Below are 26,618 nucleotides of genomic sequence, written 5' to 3'. Positions count from 1 at the left end.
GGCTCCCGCTGCTGCAGCCCGGCCGCGCCGCTGCGGGGCCACCCGTGCTCGGAGTACCTGCGACACAGCTGGGCTATTCTTTAACTGTGCGAGAAGTATTCTCTCCACGCAAGCTCCCTACTGGCTTTCTGCGTCCGTAATTTCTCGGAGCCGTCTTTCCCTCCTTCTTCTTTTTCCCTTTCCCCCCTTTTTTTTCTTCTTCTATTTTTTTTATTTTTCTTTTCCCGCTCGTTGTTCGCCCCCCTCCCAATGTGTGCTGCCTCAATAGCCCTCATTATGCTGTGCTCAGTGGCCCGGTGTGTTCCCCGCCTCTGCTAGGCAGTGGCAGCATGGATGGTGCTCTTGTGACGACCTCTGCTGATGCTATCAGTCCACTGCGGATAGGCATGCTGAGTAATCCTGCTGTAAATGGGCGAGGACACGGACACACGGAAAATTAACCACAGCTTTCTGCGAGACCACAACTATGTGACTGAAGGTAACATAAATATTGTCATTTTCCTCTTCTTGCATTGCAGATTCTATGCTGGGAATGCACTGTCATGTTTGGAGATGTAGGCTGTTCGTTTTTTTCCTTTTTTAAACGGGGGGATTTCAGGGCGTTTTTTTCTGTGGGATGTAGCAACAGAATCTGTCTGGATTTGCTGAATCCCGAAGACGTTCTGTCGTGCCACAGCAGTATATGAAAGTACACGGGCTGGAGAAGGTCTTGCATTGTGCTGAGTTTCTGCTAGTGAGGTGTGCAGCACCTGGCATTGAATGCTCAGTAGCTGCAATGTAGAAGATTGGAAGCACTTGATTACTAAAAAAAAAAAAAAGGTTTGAGAACACCAAAGTAAGAGAAATAATCTGTAAAGTTAACTGTTTGCTGGTGTAATGAAGGTTATGCACCTCATTTTGCTAATTATATCCTGAGCATTACAGACATTGCTCAGTTGATTGTTCCCTAGAGAACTGTATACATTTAGAAGGCATTTAAAAGGAATATGTAAGCATCATCTTTTGAAATGCTGCTGCTTGCTTTCTGTTCCCTGTGCAAGGTACATGAGACAAGAAAACGTACCTTCATTTTAAATCATTCAGTGACTTGTAGGTTATTACATAAAAAGGAATTTTCCTGCAGGTGACATACATTAAATGCTGAGAGAATTTACCTTGAGAACGTTGAAATGGTTGGGTCAGGTACTGGTCTGTATTTCCTGGCCAGAAAGTTGGTTTAAGAGTAGGCCATTTTAAGATTGATTGAACAGGAGAAATGTGTTTGTAGGTGCTTGACTTTGCAAATATATCTGTATGTGCAGTTTTAACAGCACTTTTCAGCAGCAGAAACAGTAACTCAGTGTAGGCTTATATAATATGAACATATTTAACATCAGGGTCAACCAATACTCCTTGAGACACAGTCTCCAGATTCTGTCGTCATTTGATCAATGCTCAGTCACTTAATACTCCCATGCTGCATCCTGAAACGTGATCAGCTGATGCTCTCTTGATTATTGATGATTTGAATTGTTTTAGATTGGAGAAAACAGTAGGATGATTTTTGTCATACCAGGACCGCAAGGCGGATTTTTCAGAAGAAAAATTAAAAATGCTGTGTATTGTAACTGTTACCAGTGACTGGTGTAATTGCTTGCTAATCTTGCCTCTAGGACATTCATTGCACTCTGGTTCATGTTTCAGTGCATTTTCAAATTTGTTTTGAAGTTTTGGGGTTTTTTTTTTAGAATGATGATTTATGTTTTGAGATGTGGTCACCTGTTTGAAGGAACTTTGTTTAAATTTGTAAATTCATGCCTTGGATTCTGCAAAATGCACAGTATAATTACTGCAGTGTACTTGATACATGGTGAATTTCAGATGTGCAGCAATGTTAAAAATTGAATTTTCAAGTCTCTCTGTTTTGTGATCTGAGGAAAATAATTAATGGTGGATTTTTCAAACACATATTATTTATTCTTTTATATGTCATGGGTGTTCTAAAAATTAGGCGGAGATTTTTAGTAGTTTTTGTGACACTGCTGGGGCAAGTGTTAGATTTTTCTCATGTTTTATCTTCACTTGATACTTGGATCATAAGAACTGGATGTTCTTCTGTCATTGCACATGGAGGGGCTTGTCTGAAATGGGTAAAATACAATTTGAATATGAATGCTGACCTGTTTTATATTTTTTCTGTGATCAGAAATCATAATGAAATATGCTGGCATCTGTTCTTGAAATCTTCAGTAGCAAAATATTAGTTTTTCATCTCAGACCAGTGTAATTCTTGTTGGGAATGCAGAGTTTGTCAGGTGTAATAGAATTCTTCACAGCTGTTATATCTGACATTGCCACACCTTTTAAAAGCTCTTGGAAGTCAGGAGGGAATGGATTTATCTGTGAAATTTTTCCAAGGAGACCTTCAGCTCAAAGAGGAGCATCACGAATTTTAATTTTTCATTGATACACTTAGTTAAAAATGCATAATGAATACATTAGTTAAACTACTGCTTTAAACGTGCTTTGTTTGTTCTCCTGTGGGATTTTGTATTTTTTTGTTTAAAGAATTGGCTCCATGAAAGAACTTCAAGATTTCTCAACTGTAAAGGCCTGCAGTCCTTTCATAGGCCTTGTGTTTGGTCCTGTGACATGTTAAGTGCAGTATGTAGCAGCAATAGAAAGGCAGTAATGTGTTACCTTGTTATACTTCTGTGGGGTCCAATCCAAGTTTTTCTTTGGCTTTCATAATCCACCATTTAAAATGAAGAAATGCTTCATGTGGTGTCCAGTGTGTTAGAGAAGTTACAATTCCTTGCTGTTCATGAATAACCAAAATTTTATCTCATTTTCAGAGTTTTAAAGTCTTGGTAAGTGGTGTCCTCTGTCCTTGCTATTTCATGCAGCAGACTAAATTAATTTACAAAAGGAGGTATTTCTAACCCTTATATGTACTTTCTTCCTCAGACCATTCACTGAGGAAATAAAGCCAGCAATAATAATGAAGATGTGGGTTAACTGTAGCATTGCTTTACTTCTCTACCTGGTTTACTTTTTCAGTGATTTAAAAAAGCCCAGACAGTCAGATGACATATGAATTCAGGGTATAGGAAAGCTGTGAGCCAAATCTGATTTGCTCTGCTCTCACTTGTGGACTGAAGGTGTTCCTAACAAAACTGCTTGCTTGAGCAAAGTCAAATTTCATCTCTTTGATAGGTCATTATTTTCTAACATAGGGATTCTCTGTAACAAATGTGGCTTTACCTTGACTATGGAAAATTGAATTGGTTTTTAAATCTCAACAATTTTTTGATTTGTTGTTATACTGTAACTATTATACTATAATAGGCATTATAGACACGCATATGACAACAGTGGCTACCTGGCCCTGTTTCTCCTGTTGCATATGCACAGCTACAATGTGGCATTAAAGCAAGCAGAACATGAATAATTTTGCCATTTAAAGTCTTTAAAATTATGTTACGGTTGCACAGTGGAAGAAGGTGATTTAATTCCAGCTGCAATGTACAGCAAATTTTCCAATGGTCACTTTCCAAAGTAGCTTTTGAAGCAAACTGCTTTAATTGGAATTGTTTGTGTGACGAAAATAGAAAAGATCTGGTATGGCTTGTAAAGAAAGAGAGAAAAAAATATTGGAGGCTTAGAAAAAATGAGGTGTGAGGAAAGATTGAAATTCTTTGCAAAGGTGGTGAAACACTGGGATATATTGCTTAGGGAGCTTGAGTAATTTTTATCGCTGAAGTTTTTAAAAGCAGGTGACATAGATGTCTGTAAGAAATGACATAGGGATAGCTGAGCCTCCCGTGGGGCAGAGGAATGGACTAGATGACCTCTGAGATCTGTTCAGGCTTGTGATTCATTGCAGAGCTGTGTTTTATCTTAATTGCCTTTTGCACCACAGCTGTGGGAACCAGTTGCCCAGGAGGTGTTGGGTCAGTAAAATGTGTTATTTCCACAGCAGCTGCAGGAGCACTGAGGAGAGAGGAGAGGCACGGGAAGAGAAGATGGGTTGGATGGGAGAAACATGATCCTTCATTGCTGTACAGACAGAGTCTGTGGGGGAGAGGGCGAGAAAATTGTGAGTTGGGGGAAGGGGGATAAAGGAGGGTTCTGTGCTTTAGAGGGCAGAGGATGTCCTTCAGTCCTAGAGTTCCCTTGCTGTTACCTGTGCTTAAGATTAATGGTAAAACTGGCAGGACTGCTCAGGGCCTTGGGATCAGCCACACAGGATCTGATTCTGAGCAGTGAATTGCCTGGTGTGGTTGCTGTAATTCTGGTAGGGGCAAAAACTTGCAGGAATCAATGATGCCACTCTTACTCAACTGCCAGGTTAATTCCATTACTCTGTATTTTACTGATTTAACAATTAGCAGAAATAATGAGCAAAATTTGCTATTCTTGCCAAACTGTGTTAAAGATATGTTTCACCTCCATGATCCCTAATTCATTTGGAGAAATTCTTCTCTGGTGGGTGAAGGCCTATTGCAGGTTGCATGCAGACAAATCTAGCCTATAAATTGATGCTTTTTATGAAGTGTCTCTGTTTTGGGGGGGGAATAAAAAGTTGTTTATACTTCCAGTTTCTGGAGAGACACAGATTCCTCCCCCGGTCTCGGCCTGCAGATGCAAGTGGAGCCAGTGGAGTTGCGCTGGTTCAGTGGGGCAGAAGGTCACCTGCACTATCTAGACTTTTATATGGCCAAGTTGTGCCATTTGGTTCCATAACTTTCTGTGAGAAAGTTAATCATGGTAATGGTGCAATAATGTCCTCAAATATAACATTTGAAGAATTATGAGAATTAGCAGTGCAGTATAAAACATATTGAATCATAACATGTGAAATGTTTATTACAGAGGATAAAGGAACCCTTTTTTTTCTTAATGGTTGTAAAGTCCTCTGCAGATAATGAAAACAGATTTTGGGGCCTTTTTTTATGCCTGAAAGAAAGAAGTTAGTATCTCTCTTCTTCAGTAATCAAATTAGAGGAAATTATCAATTTTCACCTGCTGAAAATTTATTTATGATATTTTCTTTCATAGATATCTCAAATATAATTTGAATTAGACCTGCATACCTGAGGTACTAATTGGATGAATATAGCAAACAAGTAACACACTGCTGGCTCAGGCTCACCATTGGTCAGTCTAGTTCACTGATTTCTCCTTATTAAGAAAAGTAGGAGAGGTAACTCCTCCTCTCAACCTCCAGCAATTCAGGATTTATGTTGTGAATATTGCTGATTTTAATCTTTTTACAGAACTAATTTTGAAACAGTTTTAGAATGGAAATTATTGCTCATTCTTAGTGTAGTCACTTGTGTTACTTATTTTTTTTCCTTGATTTGAGGGTGAACAGGGGTAAACCTTGTCAAAGCATGACTTTGCCCCTTGTTAAACAGGATATAGTTATGTCTTTCTGTGCATGGATTTGATTCTTTTATTCCCAGTGATATTCAGATGAATGTTGTGAGTAGCCTTGAAGATTTGGATTAATAAGGTTTATCCATCCAAGTGATGTTGCTGACTTTGTAATCTTTATGCATGCAGCTTAGTTGGGTGCAGCCACAGAGGCAGAGCTGGAGCATTGCTGCCACTCTGCCTTGCACTGCAGTCCTATCCCTTTGCTCACTCACCCAAACCTGCAGCTGGATGTGGGGTTCAGCATCCAGGAAAACCACACATTGGTACTGCCTGAAGCTTGGATGTGCACAGCTCAGATGTTTAAGGCAATGTCTGCACGGGTGACGTGGGCCAGCTGTTCTCTCCAACAGCCAGAAAAGGCAGGGTGGATTTAGCCAGAGTGAATTACACTGTCAGCTTGCCATGATGCACAACAGCTACACATTCAAAGTACTCCATTCATGCTACTTTTATTGGGCTCATAATATTGTTGTCTCTATTTTGCTTGCCAAATGTACTTGATGAAGGAATCATAAATCAGGATTGGGGTTAGGATTGTTGATCCTAGGCTGGGATTTTGGAGTTTCTCAGTTTGCTGTTCCCAGCTTTCCCAAAGAGCAGGAGCATGTTAGTGTTAACTTGTTACTGCCTCCTCAGAAGAAGACCTGCCTCTTCAAGGAGTTTTAAGGACTGGCTGTTAGATCATCCTGAGAGGGCACTTCAGCCCACTCTGAGCTGCAGGAGATGTTTCAAAGGCGTGCAGTTAACTTGGTTTGGCTCTTCATTTAATGTCATGCTCTCCACACAGCAGTTATTCACCAGTGTCACATGTACCCTTAAAGCTTTACCAAGTGTGATTAGGCTGGGCTGCAATCTTCCTGTTTGCAAAGGAATAAATCTCTGGTGCTGGATCAGTGGTTTTGTTGGATTGCCCTTAGGGACTGGTGGCAGCCTTGGCTCTCTTTGCATGCATATGTAATCAGCAGATGATCTTGCACTCACCATCTAAATAATAAATGTATTTGGTTGCTGTATAGTGCTAGAGGTCCTGGAGAAGTGAATAAGATGTATTAACAGAAGAAAAGGACCACGTAGAATATTAGCAAAAGCCGAGCTCCTTCTATGACAGTGACAACAAGGAGCTGAAAAAGAAGATAATTGCAGCAATCTGGAGCTTTTCCAGGTGCCAGCAGACTAGAAACATTATAAATAGAAATGTTTATAGAATATTTAACTATATAGCTGTTATATGTAATAGACTGAGCTACATATAAACCTTAAAACCAAAAGTTCAGGACATGAGCTGTGCAATGTGTGTGTAAGATAAAACACAGGCATAGAAATATGATCCATGCAAGCTCGCTGTGTCTACCAGATTTTTTTCTAATTGAAACTGACAGTTTAAAAGTATTGAATGATGTAAAAGTAAACAATGTTGTGCAGGTAGAGTCAGTGTCATTGTTCACCATGGGAGAAGTTTATTTAGTGTATGTATCATGAAAACTGTACTTAGCAGTATATTTTTAATATGTTTTCCATGTAAACATATAAAAATCCCAGGCATTCCAGCAATACCTCATATATTTAAATGGTGAGTTTAGAGAATGGTAGATGTTGCTCCTGCGTCAGTTTAAAATGTGAAACACTATAAAACAACGCTAAATATTTTATAATGAAGAACTGACTATCTTTTATTACAGCCATAAAAAAGGTAATCCATCCTTACTGTTTACCTTGTGTTACATCATTACTAGCTGTATCCTTGAAACTTTCCATCCAGTTTATTTAATCATCATTTCAAGGCTTTATCTCAAGGACTGTCTGCTAAGAAAATACAATTTTTTTGCTCAAAGTATAATCTCAGTATAATTTCAGGCTAATTTCCCTGTGGCCAGGCAAAGGTAATAATCTCAGAAGATTAGATAAAATTAATATGGGCACTTTTTAGATTTTTTTTAAACAAGAAAGGGTTTCAAATTAACTTCTAGCCATGTTGAGGCACTTTCCTAATCAACTATTTCCATAGTTCTCAGGGCTGAGTTTGCCCTTAGTCATGAGTGTGGTCTATTTTACTTGTTCCTGGTGAAAGTTCCCCAAATCTTCACCAAGAACAAAAGCCCCACTGAGCAGAGCAGCCTTATATATGGTAGGAGAGTTCCTATTCTCAGGAGTATTACCTTGCTGAAAAGCTCTTGTTCCTGTTTTTATTATTGCTTCAATGCAAATAAAAGCAGACTGTATTTTGCCAGGGAAAGACAAATAATAAAAATGTACATTAAGAGATTTGATTCCTAATAGAACTTCAGCACAATATGCCATGCAGTTCAGTGACTTCTGTGAATTATTAATATGACAGGGTTTGGGATCTGTATTGTTAAATATAGCAGTGTTTGTCTCTTTCATATTCACTGATCCATCTGTTACAAAAAAGAGAAGAAAAGGATGCAAACATCTGTATTATAAAGACATTTATGTGCTTTACTTAGAGTACAGAAAAAAGTAAAAGACTGAGAGTTGGTTTATTATTCTCTAGTTCAATGCAAGTCTGATTAGAACTTAGTTACTGTTACCATACTCCTTCCTGTTTGCAGTGCTTTTGTTGTTCCTGTGACTCAGGTGTTGCAAATCATCAGTGACTGTACAAAATAACATCATTTGCGTAAATTTTGAGGCTAATGCTGCCTGTGGTAGTGCTGTTTGCATTAAAGATAACCATAACCGATTCTACCAGTTTCTGGGCCAGTTTCTAGTAAAAATAAAGATCATCCGAGTTGAGTTAAATGATTATTTATTTCATTATCTCAGATTTTAATGACTCCATGTAATTTCTCCTTATTCTAAGATGTTAAATGAAAATTTCAAATAGAAACAAAAAAATAGTTTTCAATCAATGAGCTGGTCACCAATTACCAATAATTTATTTCTAGGCTTTCATCCAGTCATATTGTAGTGTTTGAGAGGTTTCAATTTGTGATAGAACCTGGCATGAAGTCTTTAGTAAGTGTAAATCTGTAAATCAGAATCTGTCTGTTACTATTTAATAAATAATTTCTGATATAATGTCTTTATTTCTACATTGTGCTGTGATAAAAAGAAAATTTCAGCAAATAAAATCAATAATAATAATAAATTAGAAAAATTCAACAAATAGGCACAGTGGACTGGTGAGTGTAGGCCTGAATTGACTGCCAAGGTAGCACATGAGACTCTTCATCATGCTACATGTTAATTTGACACCCTGCTTGATTTGATATCTTTTATTGCTGCATGCAGATCTGTGATATGGGAATAACCAGTACAAGACGGAGTCAGATGTGTATTCTATAGTCTTCTTTTGAATGGAAGATTTAGGTCAAGTATATTCTCTTTAATCAGCAGTGAAGATCGAAGTGGAATTCACATATGCAGCCTCTTTGAAATAGGTAGATGTGAATTATTACATCTTACAGAATTTCCTGGAATGCCTTACTAAGAGTGCAGTAAAGTCATGTGGATGATGGTTATTCTCACTGCTCAGGTACAGTATGAATATAATTTTGTGCATGTTGGAACACAAGAGTGTGCTACACTCACAGAAGGTTTGTGGATCACTGCTACTGCATGTTTCTGGTGTGCCTGTGTTCCTCCCAGCTGCTGTGCTTGAAATGTGAATCTGGAAGTCCTGGAATGGCCATGGAGAAGTTTGAGCACTGGGAGGCAGTAGGAGCTGGTATGTGGGGCACTGTCCTTCAAGTCCCAAATGACTCACAGACCTTTTGGTCGATGTGTGACGGCGCTGCTCAGGGGAGTGACACTTGTCTCTGACTGGGGCAGAACTTTCCTTCCACCATGGTGTGGGAGCAGTGTCCTTGAACTTCTGAGTTTTACCTGTGGTGGTGATGAGCTGCAGCTTTCTGAAACACTATTTCCTTGAATGTGGATTTTATTTCCCATGGTTAATTGTGGCCTTACTTGATAGAGTAGACATTTCTGTGCTTCCACATGCATTTCAGAAAAATGAGGGAAACAGAGTACAGGCCTTCTGTGTTACTATGCAAATGTTACAAAAGGTGCTAGTTTTAAAACAAACAAGTTGCATCTGTTAGCAGTTATGATGTTGCAAATCAGCCAATTATATTAAAACTTCAATATTTACTAGCTGCAAGAATTCATGTTACATCCCAGTAAAGGGTTTTAGTTGCCTTAACTTTGAACTGTGGTGCAGAAATTACTGCTGAATGTGATTTGTACAGAGTACAACCAACCAGCTCCTTGTTGTGTTGACTTTTCCCAGCTTTTTTGTTTAAAATTGTTTCATTGAAAATATATTTTACTTTTTCCAACTTTCAAATTAATTTCAAGGCATTTAAAATTGAGGAAGGAAGTGGTGGAAGGAAGGAAGGAAATACAAATTATAAGTATACTGGAAAAATGTCTGACAGCTATCCTGGATGTACCTGGGAAATGGTAGTAATAGTTGTAATGTTAAATGTGAAAGCAGAAAGCTTCGATGCTTCTGGACTATAAATAATTACTAACAAAGGTGATTGCCAGTGTGGAGAGTTGTTTGAAGAGGGATTCATTTCTGATTGTTAAGTGTAAGTATATTTAGACAGAAAATTATTTTGGTTCCTGAAAGCTAGGGAGTTGTTGTAAATGGGAAGAATTAGCAGTCTGGATTCCACAGCGCAAACACCAGCCTGGTTATTACAGATGAGACTTGATGGATGTAGTTATATTGAGGTTAGCACAGGAAACTATTCCTATATTTTACATTTTAATGACTGAACTCAATCATTTTCTTTTTAGCAGTTGAATTTACACAGTTTCCTTGGAAACTCCTCAGTTTGGCAGTCTTCTTTTTTGAAATGTTGCAAATATTTCAAAGCCTTTAATGAACCTCTTGCTAAGTCACCTTTGATCCAAAAATCTTCATTGAGAAATTTGTGCATATGGGCACAGATGTAATCTAACACCAAACCAGAATCCAAATAATTGAAATTGAGGAAAGGAATAAAAGAGCTTACCAGAGTCTCCTGTGCTTTGCCTTGAGTGGTTTTGCACTGCAGTCCAGATATTGGCTCCATAATCTGAGAATTTATTGTGTAAGTAAAACCCTGCAGGATTTTGCAAGGCAAGATATATTGGGGAAATAGTGCCAATACCTGCAAGTTTAAGATAAATACAAGTAGCTAGATGAGACTTGACTACACGAGACAGCAAGAGATACCTAAACATTTTAACTAGGACTGCCATTATAGGTGGAACCTGCCACTAGGAGAGCTGCTGCACAGTTTCAGCAAACTTGAGGACATTTTTTTTAATATAAAAAGAGTAACTTCACTAGTTTACATATCCTGGACAAGGAACTTGTTAAAGTCTTGTCTTTTAGCTTGTAAGTGGTGGTTCTTGTGAGTTTATCTAAAGAGTGGGGTTTTTTTCTGTTCCTTGTTTTGTGCCCTGCTGAGAAACCTTTTGATGGAGCACAGAAAGATTTTCCTTTTTTCAAAAACTGCTTTTATTGATGGAAGCATGAGCAGAGTTTATTGAAAGAGTTCAATAGTAGCACATCAGGCTAGAGTAGAGATGGGATGAAACACCTGTTCATCATAATAGTTCTTAAAAGCAGTCGTCCAGCAGATCCCTTTAACATTTCTACAAATAAAAACCCCCAGAGCTCATCTCTTCAGCTGTGGGGCTACTCAGATAATTTCCATGGATTTCCATTTCTGTTTTCAAAACTAGCTACTTTAAAAACTGTCCACTTTTTATATTGTATTTCTGTAAAAGAACTGATTACTCATGCCTATATCAGATATTTACAATTAATATTAATATTTGCAACAATTAATTTACAACAACATAAGGTATGAGCTATAGTTTATCTGTATTTGAGATCTTTTAACTCACAGATAGCTGTCAGACTGGCTATCAGGTAGTCTTTTTTTCCCATTCTGATTCTCAGATCCAGTAACAGAACACACTTGAAGAATAGAAAGAAGGCTACGTTGATCAGTTCCTATAGGTCAGAATTTGGGCTGAATCTAAAATACATCTGTTCCCCTTGACAGCTGACATGTGGTCAAGACTGGAAGTTATGTAAGAGAGCATGAATATTTTTGGACTAAATATCTCACAGGAATAATTAACATTTTCCCCCGGTTCACACAGCCTTCTATCCAGGCAACAGATGGGTAACCTTAACTCTTAAACCTAATGGTCTGTCTTGAAGTTCCTTTTCATGTGCTTCTGGTATGTGTCTTCATACTGCTAAAGTTCCTTTGATTTCATTTTGGCCACTTTCCAGAACATCTTTTAATTCCTTTTGTGAAATTTCCATGCCAGCTTTAATTCCTGCCAGAAGGCAACTGTTGCATCTCTGTTCAAGCAGGACCTAAAGCTTTAAATTCTCAGAATTTGTCTCTCTGGAAGTAATACTCCCTGCTCAGACTTCAGAGACATCAAGAATATGTAGATCCAAGCGCTACTAGGGAGAGAAATAAGGACACAGAATTCCTTCATTGACTACAATTACTCTGTTTCCATTTGCTGCTTGACTTGATTGTAGTGGTACTTGGCTTTTATCTGCAGTACTTGCTACTGTTTGAGTTCCAGGAATCTTTATTTTAAAAAAAGGGTAGTCCAGCCAAAACCACAACTCATTTGGTACTCTTTGCCGAGTCTTTTCTGCTCTCTGTATGTACATCCATTGAATCTTGTGAGGGCAAGACCTGGAAGTGTCACTTAGTACTCAGATGTGACTCAAAATCATCTTGGACCTGATTAATTGATCTGTAGATGACCCTCAGGTGCACAGGGAAGGTCTTTTTTAAATGTGAAGAGTCCCTTCTTCTGCACCATTTTACTGAAAAGGAGTTTTTGGGGAGAAGTCTGGCAGCCTTCTTGGGTAAGATCCCAGTTAAATATATTAATATCAACAGACCTGGTTGAAGGACAGGGTCAGGATTTTATCATGTTCTGATAAGCGAAAAGCTAATGGCATTTTCTCTTTGTTATTACTCTCCCCTGAAGGTGAGGGTGGCTGAGGTTCTTGTTAATAGATCTCTTGCAGCAGATTAGAAAGAAATGACACTGAATGACTGTTTTTTAATATATATTATAGACAGATTTATGTAAGGATTATTTTAGAATAATGGGCTTGCCTTGGAAAGGAGGTATGTAGCCATTTTGGTTATTATCTATCTGTAGTAATATAACAGTACGAAAGTATAAGGATACCACTTCAGAAATTACATAAGGGAAAGAAAGAATGAGAAGAAAATGATAAGATTGGATAAGTGGAGTGGAAAGATATCATCACCCAGCTAGCAAGGAGATTTGATTGTTGTTATTTGGTGTCTGTTAGTTGAAGTGATGATTTCCATCTTGATCAGCTGGGAGTGGGGGAAGCCCCCAAAACACAAAGTTCAATGGGTTAATAAATGTTCACGTTTCTGTCAGACATCTCTCCCTTACTGGGGGGGGGGGGTTAGTTTTACACTGTCTGATGTAACACTGTGGATCACATGCAGTCCTCTGGTGGAAGGCCCCAAAAATTGGGCAGGGGGGTGTTTGATGTTTTATGACACCTTCAAAGACACAGCAGCTGCCTCTCATGACAGAGTGGTTTGGCCAGCTGTGCCCCATCAGAAGGGATGAAAACCTTCAGGCCTGTGTGTGAATGCCCTGGTCCTTCCCAGGGAGAAGCTGTACAACTCAGCCTGTTATCTAAGGGTGATAAAAAGCATTGTCTGACCTCTGCTTCTTACCTGCCTTCTCCCTCACATGGTTCAAGCCCCAACTTGTGGCCTCTGCTGGTGGGTGCTCACCCGCTCTGCCCCTGGGCTGGGACCCTGCAAACCCAACCTTGGCAAAGCACCCTCAGCCATTGCAAATGGTTGATTGAGTCACTAACCATTAACATTTCAGTCCCCCATGCTATCCTGCTATAGAAGTGGTAGTGACGAAATAACAGAATTTTTTATTTTAATTTCATTTCATTTTTTTTTACTCTGGTAAGTTTCAAAAACCAGAAATGCACTATCTAGTTTTGCTAGGAGACTAAGATTACTGTATGTGTTTCTATTAAACATCAGCAATGCCATCTTTAATGTCCTGACAGGTTTTTAACAGCCTTTGGGTAATTGTAATTTAGTATTTAATGAAGTCTATTGAGAACCTGTCACTGGCTGGTGCAGGATTAGATCCAGGCTTTGCTTGGCAGTCCTCTATGTACATGTTGTAAGTCCAGAAAAATATATGTATGTATATACAAACCACATACATTGTTTGTGTTTCGAGTCATGATTTTAATCTTAGAGAGTCATAGAATGGCTTGGGTTGGAAGAGACCTTAAAGACACCTTCCACTAGAGCAGGTTGCTCAAAGCCCCGTCCAACCTGGCCTTGAACAGTTTCAAGGAAGATACACAGCTTCTCCGGGCAACCCGTTCCAGTGTCTCACCTCCCCATCTATTCTGCACCTACAACATCCATTCATCTATTCTGCATCTATATTCATCTGTCTTAATCTCTGCATCTGTTTGTGCTAACTACTTTGTACAGTAACCTGAGTTACTTTCATCTTCGGTACTACACTGTATATGTGGGGATGTGGTTTGTAACCCCTGCTACTGGAAGAGGTTTTTTGAAGAGTTTATCTCAGTGCTCACCAAAAACCTTTCTGGAAATTGAGTGTGCTAAATCTTTAGAGATTCAGCACCATTGCTGGCTTTGGTTTTAGGACAGCAGTAGGTAAAGATGAAAATGTGGCTGAACTCCATCTACCATATTCAGAATTGTTAGAATCTACAAAGCTTACATTTTCCTACTACTGTCAGGAAATGTAAGTACATTCTGCAGTTTAGCACAAAAATTTCTGGGACTTAAAATTATGTGGATTTGTTTTTTCTTAGGATTTACTGCAGTTATGTTCATCAGTAAACCATATGCTGTCCTTTAACCAAAGGAGCAGATTTTCTGTAGCTGCTGTGCTGTAGCTATTTAGTTATCATTTTGTTCATTTACATAATGAGTTAGGAAATCTACTTGGAAATTCTCATGCATAATATGATTTATTAAATTTAAGGTTAAAATCAGGGTTAAAATTATAAGTTGAATGCTGTGACCTTAATATTGTCTGCAAGTTTCCTTAGGAGCTTAATGCATTCAGATTTATACTAACTTGAGTACAGCCCATTTATTTTTCTTTGACCCTTTTGTCTGCTATATGATTTACTCATGCTGCATATTGTTTTCTTTTAAATACTGTTAAGTCTTTGCTTGAAGCAAAACTGCTCTCTAGATTTTCTCTTGGAGGTAATTTGCTCCAGGCTACTTTTTAACTTTCTGAAATGTAAAGTAGTTGCAGTTCAGGTTTTAATTGTATGCCTTTTTCTCTTTTCAAGAATATGCTGCCTGGACACATCACTTTGTTATTTAAAGGGCTGATAAATGTGTCTAAGTTGTATTAATTTATGTGGCAATAGAATTCAAATTAATGCTAACCAGAAGATCTTTAAATGCATGAGTAGTATGAAAGGTATAATTAAATCTCTCTGAAAAAAAATTACAGGATATTTCATGAATGTCAGTAACATAGTTTTAGCCCTTAGATAATTTTTCTTTGCTAGAGATAATTTTTAGGGTTGTGTCTAGTAGAACCTTAAAAATATGTGTCTTAAGAAAACAGTAATTTTTTCCCTTCATTTGTCCATTTGGGTTTGTGCTAATTTGTTAGGTTCGTATTATCCTCCTAAATTATGCTTTTACAGATTCCAGAAAGTTCATAGTGCCATTATGAGAGAGAGGGGTTTTTGAGCTATGTGCAGAACATTTAGGTAAACACTTAAGCTGATGAGGAGACTTTCTGTAGCTGGTGATTCCTGATAAGAGCATCCCAGAGTTCCTTGGTTGAGGAAAAACCTGAAAGATTAACGCACTATAAAGGAACAGGCTGAGGCTGAAGAATTTGCACAGTTGAACTTTTTGGATTAAAAACTGTGTGCCACGTGCAGAATTACTTCAATTAATCAGTCTTAAAAAATGGTTAACTTCATCATAACCTGGTTCAGTCACTAGTGGAAGAGCATTGAACTCTTGCTCACTGCTCAGCATGTAGCCCCATTAGGGGTGAGTGGAGCATGATTTCCCTTTCTTCTGGTTACTTTCTTCCTAGTGGTGGGCCAGCATGGTTTGCTGATATCAGGCCACCGTTGGCTCTTTGACCTAGCATCCAGGATGACCACAGGTCCTTTCCAGAGAGTTGCTTTTCAGCCATGTCTGGAGCTCTTCTGCTCCAAGTACATTTTTTTGCACTTGCTGAACCTTCTGGAGTCTGTATAGTTGTGGGTTTTTGTTTTGTTTTGTTGTTGTTTTTTTGGTTTTTTTTTGCCATTTCTTGCCTTCCCTTAGTTGGTAACTTGGAAGTGAAGCAGTGAGTTTGTAATGTTAGTTATTACTGTGGATGTTTTAGATGTCTTGTAGTCCACAGTGCACAGTGAATATACCCTAAACTTGGCTGGCACCAGAGTGAATTTTCTGTATGTTTTTTCATGAATCAGTGTATGTTTTTGGTTACCACCAGCTGCCAAGATTGTTTGAAGTATACCAAATAGCCATTTGGCAAATGTCTATTTATACCAAATGGCAGTTTATACCAATTGGCTATTTATACCAAATGACATTTATACCAAATAACCATTAGGCATTTCTGCTTTAAGAAAAACTTGTTGATTCTTTTCTTAGTGAGAAAGGTGGCATTTTAATCTGATAACTCAAATAGCAATGGTGGAAATTATATTTGGTGCTCAGTGGACTTGAAAGAAATGAATATTCTTTTTAGTTTGCATTTAAAAAAATTATAGGTTCTTAGCAAAACCATACCATGTAGTATATATTGAAACTGCCATTTTCCTTTCTCTATGGAGATTATAGAGTAAAGTTCAAGTACCAGCAGTATCATTTCTGGGTGTTGGGATTTAAATATGGTGCCTCTTAAAGTGCTTGGTGTACATAGGTCAGTGTAGACTGTAGGAGGCTGGAGAACAGTAATTTGTGGGAGAAAATCAGGATGAAGTAAGCAAAGGAAAGGCTCTTTGAAGCGTTTAAGCATAAGGTGTTTGTTTTTGAACACTTAAGACTTGTTTCTGAAATAAATGTATGGTACCCTCAAAGTGCGAAAACCATGGCATGGATATCTTTGTAGATTACTAAAGTAAAGAAACCAAAATCCACACTGTGACCAATTCAGCTCTTGTTTTCAATTGTAGTGATTCCCCTCTCCACAGTTTTAGAATTTACCAGTTTGCATTTCAGGGAGAGCCGATGAATTAGAAGTTCTAGTCCTTTCAATGATTATTAGAAGATATTTCCAAATATTTCAAGGCATTTGAAATCTTTTCTCTGGAGATCTGATCAGTGCTATCAATGCATTGTTACTATAATATCTAGATTCTCCATGTGTCATGACCTTCTGGGAACTCTGAGAGGGCTTTAGGCAACACGTGAAACCTAAGGTTGTCAGCTTCTTCTCATTTTGCTTCTTTCTGATGCTCATTGTTTTTGTCACACAAAGAAGAGGAGCAGATTTACTAAAATTCCTGTTAATGATGAAACTAATCACTCTCCTAGAAGGTGAATAGGACATCGATTTGTAGTGCCAAGAACAGAATTAATCAATCATATTTATTTGAGCCAACCTGCTGTATCTTATTTTATATTTAAATATACTGGATTTATTAAATATGGTATTATATATGTGACCAGTTATTATTTCTCCTGGAGATTTCTTTCAAATATTTTGGCGAAGTCTGTTTATAGTCATAGCTCATAGACAACTATAATTATACTCCAACTAGCAGATATTGAGAGACACAAACTGTTTCATTGCTTTGAATGGGTTAGTATGTTGGAAACTGGGAACTTCAGAGAAAAACAGTATGCAGTTGCAAATTAAAAAAAAAAAGAAGAAAACAGGCTGTCTGGAATTTTTGTAAGTGATTGATGCATGAGTCTGTTTTGCCCAAATAAGAAGTGAACAATTCTGTTTACCCCTACATTTACTCTTCAGTCGAAGTAATAGATGCAATATATGTATGTGTGGGTTTTGGGGGTTATTTTTTTTCCTTAGTAGAGTTGTTCTGCCATATTATAATCATGTTTTTCTTGTCTTGCTTTCCATGCTTTTCAGCAGTTCTGAATTATGTATAAACCTCACATGCACAGGCTTTGTCTTGTCTTTCAATTCACTTGCAAGATTAACGTTGCTGTTGACCAAAGTTAAGCAAATACAATGAAGGCTGATATTTTTCCAATTAATTATTGGAAATTGTTCCTGCCTGTGAACATCAGTATTCAGTGCACACTCATACCAGAAAAAAGTAGTTGGTCATTAGCTTCCAGTCCTTGGTGTCTAAACTTGACATTTCCTCAAAAGAAAAAAAAAACCCAAAAACCATCATGGCAGTCCTGAAAGATACAGGGATCACTTTTGGAACAAACACACTTGTTTCAGTAGGGCTTTAAAGAGTTGGTTTGGAAATGAAAAAACATTGTATTCATCACCATCCTCAAAAAAATGATTTATTCATGTGTTTCAGATAGAGTTATTTTTGTCTCTTTGTCTCTCTAATGGATTGCACTTTGGGATACACAAATCATTTGAATGTGTCATACTAAAAACTGGTGTCTGAAAACTGTTGCCCCAGCTGGAAACCATGAAAACTGTGGAAAGTTTCCTTTTCTTCTTTAAAAAAGAATAAGGTCTTTGTTAGGATTGATTCTTGTGGTAAGCCTGTGTAGATTAATGTGGAAGTAAAATAAAGTATCTCTATGGAATGGGTTGGACAGGAGAAGCAAAATAACTGTTCCTCTATTCGGTAATTCATATCGTAATGATTTCTGGAAAGGAAATATATAAAGAGCAGAAAACTGCCATTTTGAAAAGGAGGTAGAAGGGAGAGCTACTCAATGGTTATTTGTTCATGTCAGAGTTGAGAGATTATGTTAAATATTACTTCCTTAATTATTTTATTTAGGCTGTCTCATTATGTTGGCTCTCAATGACCATATCTCAGCTTGCTACATAGGTAACTGGCAAGAGCATCATCAGCTCATGAACCAAAGAATCCAGCTTGCTGCAAATGGAGCTCCAGCAAGATGTGAAAGTAATCCAAATACTTCTGTGGGATCTGGGAGTTCTTCACCACACCCCAGAATGTACTTGCTCAAATCAGGCATTTTCAAATTAATTTCTTTTTCCGTCACTTGTAACGTGGAAGGTGCTGTCTGACAGCCCTGGAAATTAAGTCCTCTATTTCTCCACAGGACAGGTATAGCAAGGGCAGCAGCAATGCAAGCTTCCCCACACTGTCCTGCCAATGCTCCTCAGCCCAGTTCTGAAGAAGTCACTTCTGGAGGTGAGTGGGTGGAAGAGTCTCTGTGTGCAGAGACTGCTGCAGGGTAGTGGTTCCTGCAGGATGGGCTGTTGGATGGAGGCTGGCCCCTGTCCTGAGTGAGCCACCAGTCTTTAACAGATAATCACTTCATGTGTCATAAAGCAGCGTGGGCTGGATTCGTTGAGGTTGCATTATTCTGCTTGACTGTTGTCACATTTTGATATTTCTTTGTGGCTGGATGGCACCTGTACATTTTTTTTTCTTTTTGCACTGTTTTGTTGCTAAAGGCTTTGTCAATGCTTTATGTACAGATCTGGGAAGTGGCATGTGAATAACTGAATGCAGCCTGGTTGTAAATGTGGCACAGAAAAGCAGTCACTGGTGGCAGCCATGTGTGCAAGAGGAGCTGTAGGGCACTAGACCAAGAGGCATGCTTTGAAATGCACCAGAAATTGATAAGAAAGTGTGTGTTGGTTTCCAGTATCTAAATGAATGATTAGGTTTCTGTTGCAAAGCCATATCTTAACCATTTCTCTTTACATAATTACTATGTAATTTAGATATTAACATCAATTAAGCTGGTAAACTAATGTTCTTTTTTAGATTACTTTACAATTAATGAAATCTGCCTATCTAAAGCTAGACATGCAACATTCTGCACTATATGAAAATAAAGAGTGTGTATTGCAGTACAGAAAAGAGTAGTCATCCAAACCACAAATATGTGATAAATTTTGTGAGAGGAATTAATGACTGATGCAGGTTTTCAGAACAACAATAATGAGTGCTTACCACTTGGGCAAATTAATTCCCCTATACATTCCTGGAGTTAAGCACTACATACTTCAAATATGGTGAGAAGTATTCTGTTTTCAGCCAAATTTACATCTCTTCAACATAGAAATAAATCTGAGAAAATGGGAAACAAAGGCTTAGCAAGGCTGTTAGGTCATGGTGAATTACTTTTCTAGTTTCAAATGCTGTGTGAAGGATTTGCAGCGCCTTGATTGTAATTTGTAGTTGAGGCCCTTAAGTCTGTTTAGCTCTGTTTCTGTGGCTGTTTGTAAACAGGAGTGATAACAAGAGACTATAGTACAATTCAATAATTGTATAAATTTAGCATTGTTCCTGTCTGTTTCCATGAGATCGTAGAGTAAGAAGAGTTAATTTTCCTAGTCAAACTAGACTTCCTGAAGGGATTTCTTAATTTTTTAACTTTAAAGGATATGAATCAGAATAGTATTCATTCCGTATACAGCTAAAACAGTTCCTGACTTTTAAATTTTTAAAAAATTTTATCAGATAGCAGGGGCTATGGACTTCTCTTCATAATTAAAATTAATGACAAAGTCCTATTGAGAAGTCATTTGAGACTGATCCATAAAGTGGAAAACAGTTTGAGGATCCTCGTAATGAGAATACGTGGCATTAGGACATTTGCTAATAAGTCACCTTATTTAATGTTTGTATGGTGCCAATAAATCATGTGGATTTGATTTTTTTCAGCTCTTTTGAATGCAGTGCAGAGTGCTAATCTCTTACTGATGTTGACAAAGATGTAGAGAGGTCCAGAGTTGGCCTCCCTCACATCTGAAGCCCAGAATTTCAGCTCAAACCTCCCTCTCTGCCATGTAAACCTTTGAAGATAATTATATACCTTATCACAATTAAACCTTTTTTATAATAGACATAATTTTAAATTCAAGTACAAAAATACATTTTTAGGACAAACACAAGAATGGTCATAGAGACTGTTTTCTTCACACAGTATTTATTCAGACCACATATTCATCTGTCTCTGCATCTGCTTTCTGTGAATACTAATTAATACAGTTTGATTTTTTCTGCGTATTTGCATTCAATAGTGGTGACCTAAAGTAGCACATGTGTAAACCAGCATAGGGCCCAGAGCATCCAGAGCTCCCTCTTCCTGAGTCCTGCCTTACATAAATCTGTTGTTTCTGCTGCAACTGCTTACATGGGAAGAGGCTTTGCATGACGTTCATAGTTACAGATTCCTATCTTAAAAACTTCAACAATAACTTTATCAACTTGTCTTTACCTCCAGTTATGTCTTAGTGATTGTACAGCCTCTCAGAGCTTCTGCCCAGGGACTGGGAGTGGAGGAAGGTTAAACCAGTCTTTCAAGAATGTATATAAATATTTTCCTGAAGATACAGTAAATTGCTTTGAGGCTTCAGGCTCAATTTACAAACTCTTTTTTTTCACCAACCACTAGATAACAGAGTTTAAGTGTCAGAAGCAGGCTGCAAAACAAGGGACAAGAAACACTTGAGGTTCACATTGAATAATGTGTGGTCTTTGCACAGTTGGGAAACTCCCATGCTAAAATGTTGTTCCTTTCTTGACTTTCTATCTGTGAAGATAATATAGATCTGTGTTTATAATAGATCCAGGAAGGACTTTGCTTATTCCCAGTCTTCTGGAGATACTTGAAAAGTGTTTCCCTAGCAGGTTTGGAGTTAGGATGAAGTTACATTGCTCTGTTTGTGATGATCTGGAAGGAACTGTGTAATGTTAGATTGTTCAAAAGGAAGCGTTTATTTGAGGCACCTAGAGATTACTAAGAAAAAGCAGGAGGAAATGCCTTCTAATCAAATCTTTATGCCACTGGCCTGTGTAAGTAAAAGGGAGACTAAAGTGTCAAAGCTATCAGAAATGAAATCTCGTTGCTCAAGTATCAGGCTGTGCAACTGCTTTCACAGACTTATCAGATAGTTATCACAGGCTTCTATCGGGTTATTGTTTAGAATTATTGGGACTGTAGGAAGGAATTTGTCACTTGTCTCTCTAGGTTTCATGAAGGACTGTTTCTACTGTCCATTAGTCTTTAGGTTCACAGTTTTAGTCCAGCAGTTTGTGACAAGATATCATTAGCAATGACCAGCTGCATAACAGAGGATATGGAAAATGCTTGTATTAACTTTGTTTAGTATTCTACAGCAATGCTATGGCATCTGTAAAGGTTTAAGTGTTTCAACGCATGGAACTCATTGCAGAACCATTGCTGTGAGCTCTTACAGGGCAGGGAATACATTTTTCTGTGCACTCATAAAGCCAACCTTCCCTATGTCTTTGGGTATTCCTGTGATGCAGGTAATAAGTATTTATAGCAGACTCAGTGCAAGGAAAAAACAAGCAAATAGTCCCCCAAGTCCCACAATAACTATTCCACCCATTTAATTACTTTATTTTGAGAGCCTAGAAAATTTAGGCCTACTGAAATTGCTTTTGGGAGTGTCACCTTTAATCTTGTAGCAGAGTATTTGAAGTCAGATGTTGAAAACAGTTCAACCAAAACAAATGCCGCTTACGCAGGATGAGACGGGCAGACAAAAAATGAAAAGGTGATACAGAATGTAAATCCTCTTTCAGGAGCCTTATGAGAATGCCATCTGGTTATCATAATGACAACACAGCTAACCATCATCCTCTGCATTCCATAAAATCCTGACTCACAAATGAGCTGAGTTTTCACAAAGTCAAGCTACAAGATCAACTACAAAATCCCATGGTTTTTGTTTTTGTCATTCTTCAATTTCTAGGAAGCCTGATGAGACCTAACAGCTCAATAGCATTGGGGCTGATGAAATCTAAATTTTCCATAAGTTTTTCCTACTTTAGTATGCAGCAAATGAAAAATTAGCAGAGTAAATACTGAGACTCTGGAATTGTGAGATTTTGTGGGGCAAAAGGAAGGTTTTTGCAGTTAAATACTGTTTGCAGTTGCTTTCTTAGGCTCACCTACTGTACATTTGGAGTTGATAGTGAATTTCTCCTGCACTTAAATGGCTGTTGTGCCAGGAGGCTGTGGATTTTTGTGTGTTTTCTTTTGCTTGATCAAATACTCTAGGCTCTTACAGGGAGATGAAGCAAATTAGAAAATATGTTCTTTTATAAAAAATACTTAAGAGCATGCTTCAGGAAAAAGAGAACTTAATTTGTTTTAAAGGACAGATGCATCTTAAAAGGCACTTAAATTTTAATCAATCCCTTAATTTTTATTAATCTGTAATGAAAAAAAACCCCAGTGATTAAAATCCCAGGAAATTGATTTGAATTTACAAGCTGAGTTGTTAGATGGAATTTAGAGCTTTTGCTGTAACAATCTATCAGATCCTATCTGTGTGCTAAGTGCTGAATGACCTTGTGCCATTAATATTGCTCAAAAGAAAAAGAGCTTAATTTGATAATTAAGTAGGAGAGAATGAAAAAGTATATTCTGGCAGTTTGTGACCAGGTTGGGAGAGCAATGTCCTGTTTGTTCTTTATGTTGGAAGCAGTGGAAATAACTTAAGAATTACATTTCTTCTGGATAGCAATTGCTTTTTAAATTTTTTTTTAATTCTGAGGTGGGGATTTTTTTTCCCCCTAGTGTTTACACCAGCATTGTTGGTTTTTGAGAAAGGAGTCTCTGTGCTAGTTTACTTAATTTTGTAAGAGTGCTGGGGTGAAGACTGCCTGTTTATGTCAGGTAGAGCACAATTGGACAGTGTTCTTTAAACTCCAGAACCATGAAAAAACATTCAGAAGAATTGATGTGTAATTGGAAAGGAAACATTAATTGTAAATAGGGTTTTGGCATTGTGTTTCTCTTAGAATTTTGGGTAGGTATTATTTTTCTTTATTTTAATTGAGGTTTGGCTGCCAAGTTCTGAATGGTTGGGAAGAGTTTGGAGGTCTGTTTGGAAGTAATTGATTCAGTATTGTCTCCTGCCCCACTCCTGCCTGGCGGCTGATGGGTTGTGCTGTCCCCAGTGGTGCAGAGGACACTGGGAGAGCTTTGGGAGCCCTGGAGGGTGAGTGCTGCTCGGTTAATGCTGATGCTGCTGCTTCCTTCCCTCCCCTGCTTTCTTCTGCATCTCCCTCCCCATAAAATATCCTCTTGGCTAAATGCTTGTGCAGAAGAGAACTGATGTTATGGCCTTTGTCGTTTGCCTTTCCTGGTTTTACAGCTGACAGTGCAGTGACTGTGATGAGTGAACTGTGAGTTTGCTGCTTCTACCCTTGAACCTGAATGGGGATTTCTTGTGTGGAGTAATCTCTGCTGGGGATAGTGCAAGTGTGTGTTTTCTTGTAACTTGGACTGGAATCTGACACAAATTCTGAGCAGATCTCCTGCTGATTTTGAGCTGAGCACTTCACAAAGTAAAGGAAGCTGGGGAGAAAACTGAGTTGAGCCTTGCCTGCAAGTAATACCATTTTTTAATCTGTAGTGCTGCTGGTTTCACATTGATAGAGATCATTATTTTCTAGTACCTTCCTAATGATGGTATTTTTCTTCCTAATATTTATACTCTTTGCTGATGCTATTAGCTTGGTTACAGGGAGTCTGTGTGCTGAAACTGCTTAGAGATGGGGCTGTGTCATAGAGATCTATTCCACACATTGATCCTGCCCTTGACTTCCCTTCACAGGAACAGGATATGATTGAAGAAAATGCTACTGTGTTAAATGTTAAGCACAGAAAATCTCCTCTCTGTTCACAGCATCAGTATTGTAGTATTGATGTGCAAAAGAAACAGCTGAACTGATATTTCAGGCAGTTGGCTGTAGAACTGCATGGAAATGGAAGTGGAGGAGTGTTTGATACCAACAAATCAGGAAAAGCCATCATAAAACCAACCTAAAGCCTCTTCCATCCTGGAGAGATTTATAAATGGTGTCAGCAAGGACATCTACTTCTCACCTGACTGGGGCTTACAGGTTAGCCTAGAATATTTCTTGCAGAAGAGGAACTTGTTTTACATTGTCTGCAGACAGTGTGTCACCAGTGCCACTGTCTGGACAGCCAGATATACCTTTTTCTTTCATTCATTCCATGAGCCAAGTAAACATAAGACTTAAACTGAAGATTTGATAATAGGGAAGAACCTCTGTTGTTGCTCACACTTTTAAAAGATCTGGTACTGTGCTAGAGGGCACAGAGCACTGTGGTATGAAATCAAAACATTTCACTGAAGTCAGTATTGCTAATTTCAAGTGAAGGTTTCCATGGGCTGTGTCTAAGACCAAGCATAATCTAAATGTTAGATGTCTAAAAGTATGTGATGAGTAGTGGGATAGAGACAGAGAAGCATGGTGGGAAAGGAAGAGAAGGCTTTAACAGGAAAACTGTAGGGTGTGCTCATTTATGATCCTCATACTCTTTGTCCAATACCACAGAGGGAGAAAATCCTAATCACGCCAAGAGCTGAACAGCTGTTGCCTTTCTATACAAGCTGGTGCTTTCAAGGGTGCATTTACAGAAAAACAGAACTGGGAGCATGGAATGGGTACACATAACAGGGCCAAGCCAATTCATCTCTACTTTGCAATATGTATATATGCACATATATGTAAAGGGTGTATATTTATGTAATTGTAGTATATAATTTTTTTTTCTCAAATCAGAATAAGGTGTTGCATTTAATTTTAAATATTTTCTCTTTCATCTACCTCTTTAAACCTGATTGAGGGAAACAGAATGTTCTCTTATTGGAACATAAGCAGCTCTGCTATGTACTTCTATTTTGAATGCTTTGGGATTGTTATGTGTTTTTATAGTAATAAGATAAATAAATAGACCTGTATCAGCAATTTTGAGGATATGAGCTTAGTGTGCAAACATCAGTTGTATATATTTGATGTGTTCCCCTGCCTTTCCAATAAGCCTTTTGAGATGTATCTTTTCAGTATAGTTATCCTGCAGTGTTTGATAATGCTGACCATGGTTCTATGATGACAAGCATAATATTTTGAAGGTATTTCTAAAAGATAAATTTATAAAAGATAAATTCTTTTATCTGTTCAGTTTTTATCTTCTCTTTCCATGTAGCTTCTCTATGTCTCTTCTGGTGAAGTGCTTCTATTTTGAGGACTCCACAGAATAAAAGCACTGGTATACTGACATCTTAATATTGCTTGTGGTAGCTTCTACTGTTTGAAGTTTTTGAGGATAGGGAAGGACTTGGCAGTACCTGAGTATGCACATGAATGATTTCCTCCCCCTGCCCACCCCCACTGTTCTTGCTGGCAGATGGTCCTTGAAGGACTTTGCCAGCAAGTGCAAGTCAGACTGGCCCCTAGGAGTGACTGATACCAGGCAGCCTTTCCCTCTTGCTGAGCTCAGCAGAACAAGCCTGCCAGTGAACCTGATCTATCATTTTCAAAGTTATTTCATATTTTTTGTCTCAGAAATCACAGTAGCAACTGAACATAGTGTTTAGCTCCCCATGAGAGTTGTCAAACATAACCAAATATGAAATTAAATTATTGATACAAAGTAAATGCTTGGGAGAGTGAGTTTCCAGTCTTAATGCTGCAATTACAGAAGTACCTTTTAAAGTATAAGCTTTACATAATTCTTTTTTTTTCTAAACATTTCCTTCTGACAAAAAGCACAATTAAGACAGTTTTGCAGGTTGGGACAATGTTCAGGATGCCAGTAAATGTTGCTCTGTAGCATCATTCTCACTGCCATAATAGTTTTGTATAGAACTGTTGTGGTTTCACCCCCTCTGGCAGCCAGGCCCCAGGTGGCTGCTTGCTCACTCCCCCAGGGAGCAAGCAGGATCAGGGAAAGAATTCAAAGAATAAAAGCTGGAAAACTCATGGGTTGAGATAAAGACAGTTTAATAGGGAAGGGAAGAGCCACACATACAAGCAAAGCAAGGAATTAATTCACCACTTCCCATGGGCAGGCAGGTGTTCAGCCATCTCCAGGAGAGCCCGTCATGTGTAACAGTGACTTGGAAAGGCAAACATAATCACTCTGAATGTCCCCCCCTTCCCCTTTTCCCCCCTTTTATGGACTGAGCATGGTGTTACATGGTCTGGGATA

At 38.2% G+C, this 26,618-nt stretch overlaps 1 protein-coding gene across 2 annotated transcripts in view; it reads left to right on the top strand.

The window, feature by feature from the left end:
- Nucleotides 1-14: 14 nt before the first annotated feature.
- PPP2R2C (protein phosphatase 2 regulatory subunit Bgamma) overlaps nt 15-26,618 on the top strand; it is a 134,170-nt gene continuing 107,566 nt past the window's right edge. For both annotated transcript variants that reach the window (XM_005428062.2, XM_031062838.1), the window contains exon 1: nt 15-478. In XM_005428062.2, the coding sequence (XP_005428119.1) occupies nt 409-478 (70 nt within the window). In that variant the 5' untranslated portion in view covers nt 15-408. The remainder of the gene's footprint in view (nt 479-26,618) is intronic.

This window comes from Geospiza fortis, unplaced genomic scaffold, assembly GCF_000277835.1.
Source record: "Geospiza fortis unplaced genomic scaffold, GeoFor_1.0 scaffold666, whole genome shotgun sequence".
In the NCBI taxonomy this organism is placed as follows: Eukaryota; Metazoa; Chordata; class Aves; order Passeriformes; family Thraupidae; genus Geospiza; species Geospiza fortis.
The sequence above is the reverse complement of the archived record's forward strand: the minus strand, read 5'-3'. Positions and strand labels throughout refer to the sequence as shown.